This window comes from Lepisma saccharinum, chromosome 9, assembly GCF_977018435.1.
Source record: "Lepisma saccharinum chromosome 9, izLepSacc3.1, whole genome shotgun sequence".
Taxonomy (NCBI): Eukaryota; Metazoa; Arthropoda; class Insecta; order Zygentoma; family Lepismatidae; genus Lepisma; species Lepisma saccharinum.
Window position 1 is genome coordinate 40,710,281 of NC_139237.1, and position 19,690 is coordinate 40,729,970.

The 19,690-nt window shown below is 37.3% G+C and overlaps 1 protein-coding gene across 1 annotated transcript; it reads right to left on the reverse strand.

Annotated features, from left to right (window-relative positions):
• Positions 1 to 10,181: 10,181 nt before the first annotated feature.
• On the reverse strand, positions 10,182 to 15,897 carry LOC145992641 (uncharacterized). Its single transcript, XM_083129013.1, has 2 exons — positions 15,774 to 15,897; positions 10,182 to 10,673 (listed from the first exon to the last, which is right to left on the reverse strand). The coding sequence occupies exons 1-2, from the start codon at positions 15,807 to 15,809 to the stop codon at positions 10,227 to 10,229; spliced, it is 483 nt and encodes a 160-aa protein (XP_082985139.1). The 5' UTR covers positions 15,810 to 15,897; the 3' UTR covers positions 10,182 to 10,226.
• Positions 15,898 to 19,690: the final 3,793 nt, after the last annotated feature.

Here is a 19,690-nt window from a genome sequence, read left to right on the forward strand (position 1 = left end):
TATATAAGAACTAAATATTTAAGATACCAAGAAATGAAATCTATAAAAAAACTAAGAACATTGAGATACCAAAAAAAAAGAAAAACACAAGAAAAAATAAAAGAGAAAGACGCAAAAAACATAAAAAATAAAGACAAAAATACATACACACTAAGTAAAAAAAAAATACACGTAAAACATAAACACACACGCGACGAACATAGTCAAATTACAGAAAAAGTCGGTGGGTGTTGGTCCTACCAGTTTACACGAAGGTTTAATTTTATTTTATTTCCCTGTTTTCAGTTCTGGTAAGTTGACTCCAGAAGATGATTTGTTAATTTTGATTTGAATTGGAGAAGAGAAGAAGAGTTTCTTATGTCGTTGGGGAGGTCGTTCCACGCTCTGGTAGCAGTGACCGTTAAGGAATTTCCATAAAACGTTGTCTTGTGGGAGGGGATGGCCAGCAGAGAGTTGTCTCTCGAACGGGTGGCAAAGGTGTGTGCTGAACTTAGGGGTTGAAATCGAGAAAGTAGGTAGGACGGCTCTCGTGAGTTTACTATTTTGTAGAGAGCTGTAAGAGCGTGAAAGCGGCGGCGAGTGGAAAGGTCGAACCAGCCTAGGTCCTTGAAAGCCGGGGTCAGGTGGTCAAAAAATTTGATATTATAAATGTAGCGCACACATGCATTTTGTATTCGCTGTAGACGTCTTGCTAGTTCACCGTTGAGGTCAATATATGTCAAGTCACAGTAGTCTATATGAGACAGAACTAAGGACTCCACGAGTGTTTTTTTTACTTCTTGTGGTAAAATATTTTTAAGGCGGTACAGCGAGTGTAATGCTGCGTAGGATTTTTTACATATGGCCTTCACATGGTCACTCCAAGTGAGGTTTTCGTCCATAACGACTCCCAGGTCTTTGACCGAAAGCGACAACGAAATGGGGTTTCCTTCGACAAGAATGTCAGGGATGGAGGACTTCTCTGTTGTGGAAATGAGCTGACGTGAGCCAATTAAAATACATTTCGTTTTCTCAGCATTTACTCGCAGACCGTTTGCCTGAGACCACTTGCAGACGTTCATAATATCATCGTTTAGGGCTTTGATGGCCATATTGATGCTTGTTTTAGGGAACGACAAATAACATTGGACGTCATCAGCGTACAGATGGTAATTAGTCGATTGAAAGTTTCCAGATATATCATTTACGTACATGGAGAACAGCAGCGGAGACAGAACGCTACCTTGGGGTACACCGCAATTCGTCGGCAGCCACGACGACTTATTGTCAGAAACGAATGTGCGTTGCTGTCTGGCTGCTAAATATGAGCGAGCCCAGTCAAGAGCGGGTTGGGAAAAGTTGAAATAAGATGACAATTTTGCCAGAAGGATATCGTGGTCTACGGTTTGGAAGGCTTTGCTGTAATCGAGGAGAACTAGCATTGTCAAATATCTCTTATCCATCGCCGACCTTACATCATCCACCACTTTAATGAGCGCTGTGCTGGTGCTGTGATGTGGGCGGAAACCGGACTGGAAGGGGTTTAACAATTTTTTCGATTGCACATAGTTAAAAATTTGCTCGTGAACGATGTTTTCAAATACTTTTGACAAAGTTGGGAGAATACTGATCGGTCGAAAATCTTCAGCTCTTACTGGGTTGGTGATTTTAGCCAGGGGGCGTATGTGAGCGAGTTTCCAAATGCTTGGGAATGTGCCAGTGTACAGGGATGTGTTGAAAATATCTGCAATTGCGGGTGAGATGTGGGTAGCGATATACTTTAACATGTTTATGCACATATAGGGTAATTGGGACAGGACCCCGGGGATATCCAGAATTGGATGTGTTATGGGCAATTCGAGATCATATTTGGAATATTTGGTACACCAAGTGGACGTCATCTAGACAATATACTTCCGTTAGACATTTTTGTACGTACTTTGGTTATAGTGTGGATACAAAAAATACATTTTAGACTACATTTGAATCTTATCTGGACACGATTTAGATATGAATAAAACTTGTCCTTTTTAACATTTTCTGGGTGTTCTATTTTTGGCTCGATTGCTGCTTAATTTCAGTTTTATGCACATATAGGGTAATTGGGACAGGACCCTGGGGATATCCAGAATTGGATATGTTATGGGCAATTCGAGATCATATTTGGAATATTTTGTACACCAAGTGGGTGGACGTTATGTAGACAATATACTTCCGTTAGACATTTTTGTACGTACTTTGGTTATAGTGTGGATACAAAAAATACATTTTAGACTACATTTGAATCTTATCTGGACACGATTTAGATATGAATAAAACTTGTTCTTTTTTAACATTTTCTGGGTGTTATTGGAATGTACAAAAGATGTTTCCTGTTTGGAACATATTATGGAAATTTTCGTAGCATTGTGTGGATATAACAGGGACTCTTTAAACATTTATTATAACCCTATTAGGACACCTTTTATATATCAAATAGCTGTATCCTTAACTGAATTGCATAATTCTTACTAAATCGTGTGTGCACAAGAATTTACTCTCCATTTGTAAGAAACATATATGGAACTACAGGAATATCATTTGGATTACATTTAGAAGAATTTTGAACACATCGCATTCAAACTTAGCGGTGTTTAATATCCATACACCTCTCAATATCACATAACATTTTCAAAACTCTCCGCCGCCACACATTATTTTAAATCCAACCAATAACACCCTTACCCGTTTCCAATATTTTTGGTATACCCTGAACTTTAACTCCTTTCCGAAAATGTAGTATGTTCCTTAATACTTACTTCCACTACTATATAATAATATTGCCAGCAATTCCCCCATTTGTGAACACCCCTCACATAATCTTTTCTTGTTGCACCCCCATTTATTCATTTTATCTTTTATCCCAAAATTTATATAATCGTAATGGTAAATATTCATCCAATTCTTTTTATTCTGAGTGTTACATAACCGATTCGAGGGCCTCCCCCATGGCGCAGTGGTAGCGTCATTGCATTGTAATCAAGGGGTCCCGGGTTCGATACCCGGTGGAGGCACAAGTGGTTCGGATCCCACTTTAAACTGTAGGTCCAGTCCCAATTAGCCTTACTGTGCACAAAGTGGACTTAAAACAGCAACTCAAACCAAACCAAACCGATTCGAGATTCCTCAAAATAATTCATATTTTTGAATATATTATTTTCCTCTTTTATCGAACCCCATCTTCAACTATTCCTCTTTTTATCCTCCTTATTTTCAACAGACATCACATTTCTTACCTACAACAAACAAACAAACATTTCCCCACACAAGAAACGTTCCCAGATCCTATTATCTTTTATCCCTTCTATTTGTACCTTCTATTTTCCGACATCATGTTTTCAGTTAAACATATTTCAAACAGGCACAATTCCTAGACGATTACGCCCTACAATATTCATAGTATAGTGCAACGCAATAATAATAACATTACTTTTGTATGTAAACACCGCCCTATTTATTACTTGGACACGACTTACACATTTAACTCTATTTACAATACATACTACCAATATTTGTTTTCATTTTAAGAACACCATGTACAGCGGGCTCCATAAGTATTTTGCTGTATTTTATTCGACGAAATAAGAGCTTCAAAATTCAGAAAAACTTACACATTTTAATCAATTTACAATACATACTACCCATATTTGTTCTCATTTTAAGAACACCATGTACAGCGGGCTCCATAAGTATTTTGCTGTATTTTATTCGACGAAATAAGAGCTTCAAAATTCAGAAAAAACTTACACATTTTAATCAATTTACAATACATACTACCCATATTTGTTCTAATTTTAAGAACACCATGTACAGTGGGCTCCATAAGTATTAAGCTGTATTTTATTCGACGAAATAAGAGTTTCAAAATTCAGAAAAACTTACACATTTTACTCAATTTATAATACATACTACCAATATTTGTTTTCATTTTAAGAACACCATGTATAGCGGGTTCCCTAAGTATTATACTGTATTTTATTCGGCGAAATAAGAGCTTGAAAATTCAAAACATTTTACACAGCCCTCGTATATTTCTGTATCGATCACCCTCGGTGCATAAACGAATTACAAACATTAGTTCAATCAATCGATCAGCCCCTAAGAGGATTCCACATTTTCTACCATGCCGTCGTATATTTCTGTACCGATTACCCTCGGTGCATAAACGGATTTCAAACAGTTGAAAATAAAGAAAGTAGGAAACCACCGGTCCTAGAACAATGAAACCTAGTTCACCGGAAAGAGGAGTTCACTCCGAGTCCAACAAGCTATCAACCATTCTCCTAGCTCAATTAGTAGCGGAGATACAGCGATTTTATATACCATACCCTCGTATATTTCTGTATCGATCAGCTTCGGTGCATAAAACGGTTCATCCTCGCTGCATAAAACAGGTTTCAAACATCAGTTCAATCCGTCACTCAATCACTACATAGGACAACTTATACCAAGCCCCGTATATTTCTGTTTCGATCACCCTTGGTGCATAAAACGGATTACAAACATCAGTTCAATCAATCGATCAGCCCTTAAGAGGATTCCACATTTTTTACCATGCCGTCGTATATATCTGTACCGATTACCCCCGGTGCAGAAACGAATTTCAAACACTAGTTCAATCCATAGGACATTTCACATTTTACGTTATATTCATTTAAGATGCATCCCTCGTTCTTCGTTGAAGAAGTTGAGTCGACACGGAACAAGGAACTCCTGCGACAATCATCAAGGAACTCCTGCAAACACCTTCAAGGAACTGTTGTGCCTCACACAAAAACGCCATGATCTCATATCCAGACTCTTAACGAATGACGGGTTCAACTGGTATTCGAAATCCGTTTTATGCACCGAGGCTGATCTGTTCAGAAATATACGAGGGCATGGTATAAAGTGTCCGATCTATCGGGTGCCGGATTGAACTGATGTTGAAAATCCGTTTTATGCACTGAGCTCTCCACTAATAAGGGTGCATATTATAATATCGGTTATATAATTTGCGGAAAAAAGTATGTTCTATAAATATATATAAGTGTGTAATATATACTTCTTGACCCTTGGCCTTGGAATGGAGCCAAGGGTTGCAGACTGTTAATGGACAAGAACAAATGGTGTTTGTTACGAACGGCTTTGGTGTGATGTCTTTATCCGTGTGGTGATAGGTTTTCCCGGGTGTTAATGGATGAGAGCAGATGGTGTGTGAGTGTATAGCTACAATTCTTGGAATTAGTGAGTGATATGTGTGTCGTGTTTGTTGGGGATGGGGTGGGTGGAATGGTAATGTGCCTGGTGATTAAGAAGAGGTTATGACATCATCATACTGTTAAAGAAAAGGAGAATAAAAGTCTGCTAGCATATAATGGAGAAAGACCTGCAAAAAGAGAAAAAGGACAGAGAGCGTCTAGATGTAAAGAAAATAAATAGAGTAAAAAGAGTTGGTTTCACGGAGGAGGTGACTGTGCATAGAGTACCAGGGCAGGAAGACGATATGAGAGGCACGTGGGCTTGGACGCTTTGCTGGAATGGATGCGAGCAATGTGTATATCCGGACAGGTTTTTTCAACTTTTCAAATTTACCTACAACAACGAACTGACAATAAACATTACCCACGATTACTATGTAATATTATTCAATTAATTGTCATCTCAGCTCGTTATGATAATGGGAGCCGCCATCGTGGCCGCCATCTTGGTTTTTGTTATTTTTACCGTAGACCACCGTCCATATACTCTATGGAAAGGTCTTGACGTACAGATTCCGAATCCACAATTGCCTTTCACTCTAGTTCAATTAGGGCCGGCTGGACAGCCCTTTAAATTTTTCCGGACAGGTTTTTTCAACTTTTCAAATTTACCTACAACAACGAGCTGACTATAAACATCACCCACGATTACTATGTAATATTATACAATTAATTGTCATCTCAGCTCGTTATGGCAATGGGGGCCGCCATCTTGGCCGCCATCTTGGTTTTTGTTATTTTTACCGTAGACCACAGTCCATATACTCTATGGAAAGGTCTTGACGTACAGATTCCGAATCTACAATTGCCTTTCACTCTAGTTCAATTAGGGCCGGCTGGACAGCCCTTTAAAGTTTTCCGGACATTTTATTTCAACTTTTCAAATTTACCTACAACAACGAGCTGACAATAAACATCACCCACGATTACTATGCAATATTATACAATTAATTGTCATCTCAGCTCGTTATGGTAATGGGGGCCGCCATCTTGGTTTTTGTTATTTTTACCGTAGACCGCCGTCCATATACTCTATGGAAAGGTCTTGACGTACAGATTCCGAATCAGAATTGCCTTTCACTCTAGTTCAATTAGGGCCGGCTGGACAGCCCTTTAAAGTTTTCCGGACAGGTTTTTCAACTTTTCAAATTTACCTACAACAACGAGCTGACAATAAAAATAAGAGTTCCAAAATTCAGAAAAAACTTACACATTTTAATCAATTTACAATACATACTACCCATATTTGCTCTCATTTTAAGAACACCATGTACAGCGGACTCCATCAGTATTATGCTACATTTTATTCGACGAAATAAGAACTCCAAAAGCGCTGAAAAGCGTTTTAATTCTTACATTTTGACTACAGGACGAAAACTGGGGAATTTCCCAGAATGATTCATCAACGCCATCTCTAATCAAACACCGGATACATGTACCCAATTCCGAGAATTTCTGACTCATCAACGCCATCTGTTTTCAAACACCGGAAAAACGTACTCCAATTTATATATGACGTCACACACCAAAATAACATAACAAAAACACAATGGCGTCACAGAAATTAAAACACTTCGTAATATTAATAATAATAATAATAATAATAATAATAATAATCCGAGAATTTCAGACTCATCAACGCCATCTGTTTTCAAACACTGGAAACACGTACTCCAATTTATATATGACGTCACACACCAAAATAACATAACAAAACCAAAATGGCGTCTCAGAAATTAAAACACTTCATAATAATAATAATAATAATCCTAATATTTCAATTAATAATGATTTAATAACATAATCTGGTCACGTGACTTCCATTTTGTGACGTCACAAAGTCACGTGACTCCCACGGTTATGTACCCCCGTTGAGTCCGATAAATCAATTGATTGGCAAAGATCGATCAAAGATCAATGACTCATGAACGCCATCTCTCTTCAAACAACGGAAACAACAAAATTCCCAGAATTTCTGACTCATCAACGCCATCTGTTGTCAGACACCGGAAACACGCACTTCAATTACCAGAAAACCAACCGTCACTGCGTCGCCTACTTTTCCTCCTCCCAAACCAGACTTTCTGACTCATCAACGCCATCTGTTTTCAGACACCGGAAACACGTACTCCAATTACCAGAAAACCAACCGCGTCGCCTACTTTTCCTCCTCCCAACCCAGACTTTCTGACTCATCAACGCCATCTGTTTTCAGACGCCGGAAACTCCCGACGTCACGGGAAAAACCCGAAATCCCTCCTCCAACCAATCAAAACGCTCCTTACAAAATAAGCCCCGCCCATTTATGACGTCACAACCAATCACAATCATCCTTACAAAATAAGCCCCGCCCACTTTGTGACAAAAAAATAGCGCTACGTCATCAATTGATCTTTGATCGATCTTTTCCAATCAATTGATTTATCGACCCGAACGCGGGTGCATTACTACTAAATCAGTAGATGGAAAGTGAAAATTTAGCAGAGCTGGCAGAGAAAAGTCAATTCTTGAAGAAAGTGATTTGCTTTGATGATTGAATGATTTGACTAAATATGATATTAAAATATTTACGTATTTATTTTTAGTATTTTATTTCATAATATTGGACATTAACCTTACTCAGTGAGAGATAATGACCATCTCTCATGAGTTTAACCCTTCAAGCCGGTTCGACGTACACGATACGTCCCGTGTAATAGTGAAGAAATGATGCATATTCTGCCATCTGTTGTTTTTCCACATGAACGAAAATGCATGTAACTCAAGAATAGACTGCAATGTGCTGCTATCTGTTGGTTTTCCTTCCAATTACATGAAATTGTGTGCGAATTTTGTGACATTATGCGAAAATTGCTGTTTTGGTGATTAAAAATTACCGCCTGTCACAGCGGCTGATGGTTTTTTAACTCCCGGCTTGAAGGGTTAAACAGACAAGACAGAGAGTGGCGTTAATTTGATTGCAATACTAGTGTTGCAGTAAATTTGAGGTTGGGAGCATGCACTTGCCAATTTTTATAACGTTCACCAATGCAGATTTATGTTTCACTTTTTCGTGATAGTATTCAATATATACCCCATTTGGTTGGATTCTTCTTGATATCTAAGAATAGTGCAATGTCATTGTAAACGTATGTTAACTTGTGTGAAACCAGTAATACGTCAGGATGATGAAACAAAACCTTCGTAAGCACTGCTTCATTAAATAAGGTGAAGTGAGCCAGAAGAGTAACACAATTAGAGGAGTATATTTGCAGTCTAAAGCTCTTCTTGTTTATGCATGCGATTTTTGTTGGATGTTGCAGTCCATGCAATTTCTGTCGCATGTTGTAGTGAGGTACTTTATAGGGTGGCTATTCGACAAAAATCGTATGTATCAATGGAACCTATTTGTTTCCATGTTCCTATAGTTTGCCCAACAAAATGCCTTACTAGGACGTCTGACAACTATCGGATGGCACCACTCGCTCTTATCCCCTCCATCTGTTGACAAGTTCCCTTACTACTCCCATACGGACAAGAAAAAATGATAATTCAATGCATTTTCCACGTAATATTTAAAGGTTAACGTATGGTATCATGGTGCTCATTATGAAATGAATGTGCATTTTGGACCTTCATACTCTTATGTTTGGGTGGAAACACTGACACAGGTCTTGAGCAAGCCTAGGAAATTCATATTGATGACCAACCTCTTCCCCTCTCCCCCACATATCCATGCCACATTTCCGAACAGAGTTTCAAATTTTGGCTCATTATTCAACTTGTATGGCATCCAGGAACATGAAACATGTTTCAATCTCTTTGGAAACGTCCATTTTCTGAAGAGAATACTAAGGTTTGCGCCTTCTCCCCAAAATAGCGGGAGAAGAGGGGGCAAACTCCAGATTTTTATTTTTTTCATTGAAATTCGGGGGTCGCACCCCCAAGCCCCTCTTTCTCGGTCCATCGTTTTGAATTGTGCACGGTTGCATGCTCTGATGTTTTAGCTGCAAAACAAAACTTATTCGTTGTAGATTGCTCCCATAGTACCAGAGTTATAACAATTTTCCTCCAAAAATGCAAATTACCTATTTTTAGTAAAAAAAAAAAATCACATTTTGGCTTATTATTCAAGTTGTATCGCACCCAAGAACATGAAACATGTTAAGTTCTCTTGATAAATGTCCATTCTTTGAAAAGAATACTAAAGATCACACCCTCTCCATAAAACAGCGGGGAAAAAGGGGGCAAACTCCAGATTTTTATGTTTTTTCCATTGAAATTCGGGGGTTGTGCCCCTAAACCCCCTTCCTCGGTTCGGCGTTCTGAATTCTACACGACTGCATGCGCTGATGTTTTAGCTGAAAAACAAAAGTTATCTGAAGTAGATTGCTCCCATAGTGCCCGAGTTATAACAATTCTCCTCCAAAGAGTGTTCGAATTTAAAATTCCCGCCGAGAAGCCAGGGTGAGAGAAATTTCTTTCTCTCTCTCCCCCCCCCCTTGCCATCACTGATTTCTGGCGCAGTGGTTGTGTTGCACATAAAAGGGGCCTAAAAGTTGAGGCCGAAACTTATGAACAAGATTTCCTGTTCCCATGCAGAGTTCCATAACGATATATTTAAATAAATTGAAAAAAAAAAGTCAATGAAGAAGAAATTCCCTGACTTTTTTTGACACCTCAAATTCCCTGACTTTTCCCGGTTTTCCAGGTCTGTCGCCACCCTGAAATATACTGTTCTTTTTAGGAGGTTGTTTTATCTGCTTTTTGTCTTCAAAAATGTTTTTCATCTTTCAATGATTTTTTTTATTATATTTGTGCTGCTCAGTCCTTATTCCATGAGTAGTATGTTTAGACTAAAAAGCAAAAACGTAATAAATACATGCAAAAAACATTGTCACGAAATTAAAGGCAATAGAATTTTGAAAAAATATAGTTGCAAGTATTGTCACATTCCTCTTCATTCTAATCAAAATCAAGTTCATGCACTTACCCGTCTTTATCAGTTGGACCCTCATCTTCAATCATCAGTTCAGTTATTTTCACATCTACAGATTTTACTTCAACACTGTCATTGCCAATATGTTCAAATGCACTCAGCAGATTATTGTTATATGTCCCTAAATATGCACTTTCCTCCTGTTGTAATTTACTCGTCCCAACATCAGTGCCCAACTGCAACTGGAAAGAACTGTCGCTAACAGTATCTAGCAAATCTACTTCAATCTCTTCAGTCTTCAGTTCGGACTTAATGGCTACTGAAGTGTTTACAACTCTATCTTCAAAAGTAGGAACATCTTGAGGTTCAGTCTTGATTGAGGAACTCACGAAGACAAAGGGTTGCTCTTGTGGAGAGAGCGAAGACGATTTGCTAAAATCTAGCTGCCACGTACTCTCTGCTTTAATGAGTGGCGATGAAGGTGAGGCACTTGGGGCCTGCAAAGAAAGCATACCTGTGAATAATAACCTAGCTGCACTCAAATTGAAGACAACTGGGGATGGGTCAATTTATTGATAATCAAGGGCTGAAAATATCACTTGTGTGTGTGTATTTAGAGTATAAAAAAGGTACAGTGTGTCTGGCTTAAAAGTATAATAAAAGAAAAATTAATAACTTGTAAGTTTATTAAGATATTTCCGTACAGTTTTCTTCTACCTATAGAATAACTCGCAAAGTTTTTTTTTACGTACCTAATACACCTCGATATGTGCAGCATTACATTCTGGATTGCTGCACAAATGTGATGGCATAGGTTACAAACTCGTTTGTGGTACACTTGAGACTTTGCAAAACCCCACAATAAAAAATCAAATCAAGTAATGTCAGGGAATCTAGAGGGGCTAGTGATAGGAACACCTCTCCCAATCCAGCATCCAGGAAACTCACGGTACAGGCATTTTGATAGAATCTTTTTCTTGTGATGTCTTAAATACATCGATTGTCACTCTCTTTTATCACCACACATTTGCGCCCCTCTCTTATTTGTGCCATGCATGTACTGTAGTAACTAATAATGTATTAGACATTAAACCACTCACTGATGCAGAAGTTCCTAAAACCATAAAAATCAGCCACAAAATTTAATTTATTGCAAGTTATGTCATGTGGTAAATCTGTAAAAGGTCGTCCTTTCTTACCAACATTATATACAAATTCTTAACATGTTACTGTTTAATTCTATGTCTTTGTGATTGAGTACGTTATTCCTCTATTTGCTTCAATTTAGAACATTCTTGACGCTTGCTGCATTTTCCATACCGTATGATGGACAACGAGCACTCGGCCGTGGACGAAAGGGTGGGAGAAGAGTGCAGAATTCTGTAAGACAGAAGTGAAACGTACAAAAAAGAAAGAGTGAAATGAACAAGTTCATTGTTGGCCATTGCGTAGCTACTTGTGCAATCAGCTGCAATAAATAAGCACCAATTTGCGCATATTGGCAAGGTACTCCATCTTGCTGGAATATTACATCAGGTGGAAGCTAAGGTACAGCATACAACTGCAACATGTCCAGGTATGTTCTTGCACTGACAGTTCATTTTGTGAACAAGACTGGGCTTATAACCCTATGCTGACACTATGATTTCTTGCTTCTGGAGATTGTTCAATTCGCGCATGTGCAAACTATCGAGTGCTGATGTTTTGCGAGCATGGTAAAAAAGAAAAAAATTGAGATTATCTTTCAAACTACATATGGCTTATTGTGCTGTTGGTTAAATATTACATGTTATTAATTCTTCTTTTATTATACTTTTAAGCTGGACACACTGTATTTCCTGTAAAAAGGCTTAAAAACTTGATCCACTGGTCACATCGGTAGATAAGCCAGCTGTTTCCCTGATAGATGCATTAAAACTTGTCTGTTCATCACTGTAATCAATGAATCAATTTTTTGGTTAAAAATTCAATGGTGATTCACACTGAAGTGACAAGTGATGCGACGGAGGCTTGCGTGGCCTGTCATGTCCCTACAGTGTGAAACTTTGCTGCTGATTGGCAAGATCCCAAGCAACATGTCACCTGCTGCTTGTCGCTTCAGTGTGAATTCTCACTAAAAAAAACAGACAGAATCACAAACTTGTGCAGACAGAATACCAAACCTTAGAGAGGATTATTGAGTTCAAGCCACACATGAATCGAGATTGAATGCAACACTGCTTCCACACTTACTATGTGCTATCAAAGCATGATGCAATGCACAGGAGATAGCTTACTTTTATTTTTAATAATTTGAAATACTCTCTCATGGAAACAGTAATTTTTTGTTATCAAATGGTAAAATGCAAAAAACAAGTTCCAACCTTATACATTTTACACAATACTTTTCACTTTGATGATTCTGGAACATTAATTAACTGAAATCAGTATCTTTTATTTAACAGCATAAGCATGTGATTTTTGCTTTTGTTTATAATAAAATTAATTACACCAGTTTTGAGGGAAACGATAGATTGACAGCATGTAGTGGCGTAGCAAGCGGTGGGTGAAGTGGGAAACCATCCAGGGCCTCGTGCAGGAAGGGGATTTGCGTTCCATTGGGCTTGATATGAAAAATGTAATAAATAAAAGTGAGAAAAAATAGATGGAAAAGGAGAATTTTTATGGGCATGAAAAATAAAACATTCTGTTCTTATCTGGCTTTAAATTCTAGTTTATTATAATTTTAATAAATACGTCAAATCAGGAGGCATATCATACAGGAGGGTGGTGCCCTAAGCGTAAGGGGGCCCGAATAAAAATAAAAATTATTGTTGTATTTCTCATGTGAAACATTTACGCAAGAATTCACGATAACTTGATATTCCATTTATTCTTTTCTTGTATAAAAAGTGCCTAGTCTTGTTTATTCATCTTTCTCTTGACCTTGCACTCCACATTTTAAATATGTTAACACTAAAACACCTCCAACTTCCATGGAGCAAGGTGTGGGCATTTTGTGATTTCAACTCAAGGGCATGGATAATTTTAGCAGTTCATTTTTACTTCCTTCAACTTCAGATGAAGCGATTGCCCTCTGTAACGAGTACGAAGATGATTTACCCTATGGATTTCCTGATCAAAGTTTCATGAATCAGGCACATATCTAGAAATATATTTCGGAGGGGGTCCAAACCAATGTCTCAGAAATAATAATAATAATAATAATAATGTTTAAATTAACATAATTAAATTACAATTACAGTCGAGTCTCGCTTATTCGACATAAACGGGCCGGCAGAACGTCGGATAAGCGAAAATGTCGGATAATTGGGAGTCTTAAGAAAAAGGCTATTAAACGTCAAACTAATGTTATAATTTTACACATTACGAACCTAATACAGTAATCATGTTTTACAACAATACAGAAAAAAATAACTTTTAAAATTAAAATTAAAATCCACGCGGTGGAGTCGGGAGAAACTAAAAATAGACTACGCTCACACTCGCAACTTGCAGTTCTTGTTGCGGATAGATGATTTTTTTTCAGGTGGTATGTCGGATAAGCAAAGGTCGGATAAACGAGACTCTACTCTTTATTAAATTAAAATATTAATAAAGTATGTAAATTAATTACATTGTTGCAATTGCATCAGAAGACTGTTTAAGAACAGATATATAACAGAATTTATTCATGATCTAGATTGCGTGAATACAAGATTGCCAAAATGTGCATAAAGACAACTGTCCTGGCTAGGAAATTAATGTCAAATAGATAAACAGAATTGAATATATATTGAATAACAAAGGATGTTAGACCCAGTTGACGAAAAGCAAAGTTCCTGGTTAATATTTTATGCATATAAGGTAGTAGCAATAATAAGTATTATTAGTATTAATAAGTATTAGTATTAATAGTAATTAATAAATAGTAGTATGCAACTGTCCTTCAAAGCTGTATAATCCCACTATAATCCTTACCTTCCAGTAAGTTCAGAGGATATAAATAAGTATCGATTATAGATACTCGTACAAGTACTAAACAAGTACATTTTCATTATTTAATTTAATGCACTTTGAAAGTCTTTCGGGGGAGGGGGGGGGTCCAGACCCAATGGGCACTCCACTAAATACATCCTTGTCAGGAATGTGTTTAGATCTTAAATCTGAAAAAAAAATGATAATTTGCTGATGTATTCTTGAAGATATTCTATTGATTCACACTGACATTTCAAATTTAAAGGATGGATGGGGCTTTGCATTCTAATCTCGCCCAGGGCCTCGTGATATGTTGCTACGCCACTGCCAGCGTGAACCTCCTCTCCATGCCTAGAAATAAAATAATGATATGACTGGGAAAAGAAACAAATGCATGAAAACATTCTCAACACTCATACAAATTTGAATAACTTATGAGCTCTGATTTTGTATAAATAAAAAATTAATTGCAGTAAATGCAGTAGGTGAACATTTTAAACTTGAAAATTTGCAAGGTAGTTTTAAATGTACCTAAAAATATAGCATCCTTCAGTCTAGAATCTCCTCCAGGAGTGGACACAGTTCTGGGGAATCTTCCACTGTTGCCAGATACAATTTCCTTAGTCACTCCTAGAATGTGATGAAATGGTGTAGACAAACACTCCCATATTTCTATCACACTAATCACAATATGAATTGAAATCAAAAGACCTTTATTCCCTTAATGATCTCTGAAGTATAGGGTCTCAACTTTTCACCGTTTCCAGGAAAAAATCCCTGTGCCCACTCCTGGTGTATAACAAAATTATGCAGCCAAATACACTTATAATTCAAAACGAATTGAAATCGTACAACTTATATGGGCTTAGAAAGACTTGCTTTCCGAACAACATACCGTCTAACATCCTTTTATTCTTCATATTTCCGCAAAAATTTATGGCTGCGTGCTATGATTTAAGGTAGGAAGAATTCACGGATACGGTACTGAGTGCCACCTAAGGGAGACCGGTCACTTCAGAGGTGTGTAAACAACTGAAACAACGGCAGAGAAAAGATGCGAACACCACTATGTTTTCGTGGGAATAGTGTAGATACGTTACCTAGTGCCATCCCGACCACTGCTGCGCTGGTAAAAAATATAATTCAAAATTTTTAAAAAGGCAGCACTCAGTGCCATTGCACTGGTTACGGAGGGTTAACCTGCAATTCCAGCTTTACAACAACCAGATAAAGTAGGTTGGTCCCTATTTTCACAGAGAAGTTTTGACAAAATAGCAAGGCAATTTGGTCAATACTTAGGCCTACATGTATATATGGTTTTACATAATTACATCATGTAATTTAGGCTTTTGCAATATCTACATAAGGTAATAAACTTGGAAATTATATAGCTTGTTTAGCAATACCTCAAAGCACTGTAACTGGGCATTTGCCTGTAGTGTTTAATAAATAAATAAAAAGATATTTTTTTCAAATGACAAAAGTAGTTACAAGTAAAACGATAGCAAATTTCTTCCAGATTGTTCGAATTTTGTGCATGGTACAGATTAATGTGTGCGCAAATGTTGCAATGTTAGTTTACAATGTGAACTTATTTCAATCTTTTCCATCACATGCGAAACCAGAAAAATTGTGCTTACTTTACATTCCTGCTTCTTCTGTATACTTTCTTCCATTTCTGAGAAACTGTGAGAAAGTACCGAGGCTCATTGAAGATCAATTGGTAGCCCTGGAAATTCTCCAATTTGTCCATATAAGTCATAGAAAGTCATCTTCTGCAATCAGTACTAAGGAACAAGAAAAGCATGTTTTTATCTTTGGACAATAAGCAGCAAAGCTAGTTAATGTCACTTTTAACAAATTCATTCACTGTATGTGGTGTAAAAAAAAGGTCATGCATTATAATGAATGAGCCAACAGATACTCATCACAACTTTTGAAAAAAGTTGCTCATAGAGTTTCAAAATGTTATTTTCCATTGCACGATCTGTGAAGGTCAAATTGGCCTTCCAATTGCCTTGCGAAAGATCCAAGTTTGATTCCAGGGTGGATGATCTGAGAGAGGAATCTTTCAGAAAGTGTCTGCATAAGTGACTGTAAGGCTCACCCAACCTCTAACTGATGGTGATACCTGGCATTACACCAAAGACATACAGGCAGAGCCACTGTGGGAAAGATAAAAAATGAATGATTGATTGATTTGTTTTATTTTACTTCGCTTTTGTGCCACTTTTGGCTAATTTGCAAAGATGGGGATGACTGATGATATGATCAATTAACACATGGAAACATCCATGCCCAGGCTGGGATTCAAACCCGGGACCCCTGGCATCATAGCACTCCACAAAGGGTGCCGGCATAAAAAATGAATGGTTGATTGATTGAGACGGTGTTTTAAGTCCACACGTGAGTGCTATATTTTTATGTATTCCATTGCAACGTACTGCACAATACTGAAAAAAAAAATTGAACTTCACTTTTGAATACGCCCGCAATACATGAAAAATTAAACTACTAACTGTTCTGTCTGACGTGACCAAGGTTGCCAGATCACTATAAGGGAAAAGTAGGACATGTCTTCCCAAAATGTAGGACGCAAATCATTGCGCTAAGTAATACACATTAATAGAACATGTTAGCCAATAATGTAAAATCGGCACATTTTCAGTCAAAGAAATAACAATTTTTAATGATTTCTTAAATAGAAAATTCTCAAAATAAACTTGTAATTAACATTAAACAATACACTTCTTAGTCCGACTTGTCACCAGGGGACAATTTTTCCAAATTCCAGGTTTAGTCAAAATATACTCTTTTTACAGACTCTATTAGAACTTTGTCCATTGTGCTGACCTCAATGTTTGTAACCAAGAATGGCAAAAACAATATTCAGTGAGGCACATAGTGGTTCGGATCCAACTTTGGTAGTATGCATGACCAACAGACCGAGATGACATAATGCACACTATTGAGAAAACAAACATGTGCAGCTTGTTGTGTCAGTTTGGTATGAAAGGTTGCATTTCTTTATGAAGGCTCATATCCAAGTGACATGCGTCACTAGTCAATTTGATCTGCGAGTTCCATAAAATAAAAGAGTAAAAAATGTGAATGACCAAAACAAATGTTTTTATTTTATGCTATGCTATGCTGTATTCATTTTAGCTTGAAGAACTAATAAGAATCTCAAGAGGTTGGAAAGACATTTGTGTTTACCCAGCATTGTGGAGATACTTGGGAAGCTACTTGAAACTGGAATAGCAGCACACTCTAGGCTCTATGTGCTGACCACCTTACCCATTGAAAAGCCATGTGGCCCTTGAAGGGTTGTTGCACCATGAATTCAATTATTTATTTAGTTTACGTGGCTTTTCTGCTAGTTTTGGATAATTGCAAAGATGAGGACGAGATGGATGAAGGGACCATCACAAACATACAGGGACAAAACAACATGAGTCCCATGGACGATTATACTGCAGCCTGAGCTCCCTTGTCTGCAAAATGCAGTCTGGGAATTAAGGTTGACAATTGGGTATATTGAAAAATGGTCACCTCTTACACCCCTGATGCACCATGGAGTAAATTCTATTACACTTATTGCATTCAAACCACAGCCAGTTTTACAAACATATCTTCATCTGCTTTGATTTCAAATCTGCTCTTTATTTCGAGAAAATGAAAAGTAGGCTACAAAAATCATTAAGATTTGACTATTTTTCAAAGGTCATTGTATCCATATTAATAATTTTTCATGCAAGTAGTTCTGGATTCAATGTCAGGTAAAGACAATTTCTGATGTTAGACTGGCATTTGAGGAGAACTTGGGAGCTATTTGACAACAAATATAACCAAATTCCAATCTACGTAGATATTAATGATGATGGAACTTGACGACTGAAACACCCATCCAACAAAAATCACATAGAAGACTTTATCCCTCTCAGAAGTTATTGTGCCACGAAGGGGAGGAATTTTCATTTCATTATTTTTGACACATGACTGATGATATTTTTTGCTAGTGTGCGCATGTAAACATTCCACATTTTTTAAAAGCCAGAATCCTTCCTTTGTATTTAATGTACAAGTTTGTTCAAAATTATTGTTGGAGTTTCCATCCTGTAATTTTTAAACAGAAAGCAATATAATAAAATTACTCAGAGAATATAAAAAGGTAACATACTGCCATCCCATGTGCATAATTTGTTGGGTTTTGTTTTCAAAACAAAGTGCATTATCACAAGAGAGTTATTACATAAATCAGAATGGAAAAGGTTCCTTTTCAGAGAATGCTAACAGCAGAATAGTTGCTACAAATCCAAACACTTACACTGCAAATACTGGAGAATACGAGGGTCACTATTTATATTTTGAGCCTAACAATGAAAAACAGGAATTTGGCATTGAAAACTGCTTTATTGTTTTTCGAAGTATTCTCCTTTATGGTCAATACACTTTTGCATTCGTTCGAACCATTTGTCAAAGCAGTTTCTCCAATCTTCTTGAGACACCTCCATAATATGGTTTTTGAACACATCAACGGCGTCTTCTGCCGACGAAAATCATTGTCCATGCAATTTATTCTTGACATTCGGGAACAAGAAGAAGTCATTGGGTGCCAAATCAGGATTATAACACCATTAAGCCTTGTTTCCATGATTATGAAAAAACTAAATGCTGACCAAGGCAGTAATTTTATTTTATTAAAAACATAAACTAACGTAACGTTTCAACCTTCTAGCAAGGTCTTCTTCAGACTCTGTATCAAGTACAAAAGTAACCTGATACAACAAAAGGGCAATATATATATACGCAAACATTACTCCCTCCAGACTATTTAGAAAGTTGTTTGGAACTTTCTAGCAGATGACTTTCACTTTGCCAACTTTACTTTCACCTAAAAGGCTAAACACAATTACTCCCAAATAGAATGTGGTTGGACTTTTTAATCTCATGCTCTTTTCCCTTCATTTTTCTTCCTTCTCCTCTCCTCTTTTTCTCTTGTCCTTTCCACTCTTTCCAACATCTTCTTCCATTCTTTGTTTAACTTCAGTCCCCCATTCCAGTTCATTGTGTCTTCTTCACCTTTCTTTTCTATTTCCTTGGCTTCCTTCCATTTTCTCACTAGCATTCTCTTCTCCCTTCCTATCTGCTTAGCCTCATCCCACTCTATGTCATGTCCTGTTTCTCTCGTGGGTTTAAATATTGCATTTCTCTCTCTCTTAAGTCGTACATCATCCCTATGTTGTTTCAACCTGTCTTTCAGCCTTTTTTTTCGTTTCTCCTATGTACACACTCTGACATTCTTTACATTTTACTTCGTAGATAATCCCTTCCTCTTCCTCTTCTCTGTTTTCCTTTTTCTTGTTAGCATTCCTCGCTATTCCTAAGATGCTTCTTCCTCCCTTCCTGTAAGTTTTAATTCCCGCTTTTCTAAGCACTTTGCATATCTTTTCTGTGGTCGTCCCCATACTCCTTATTCCAAACCTTCTCTCCTCTTTTTCTTTCTCTTCCAATTCTCCCCTGCCCGTTTTCTTACTTCTTCTGTTTATGTCCAGTC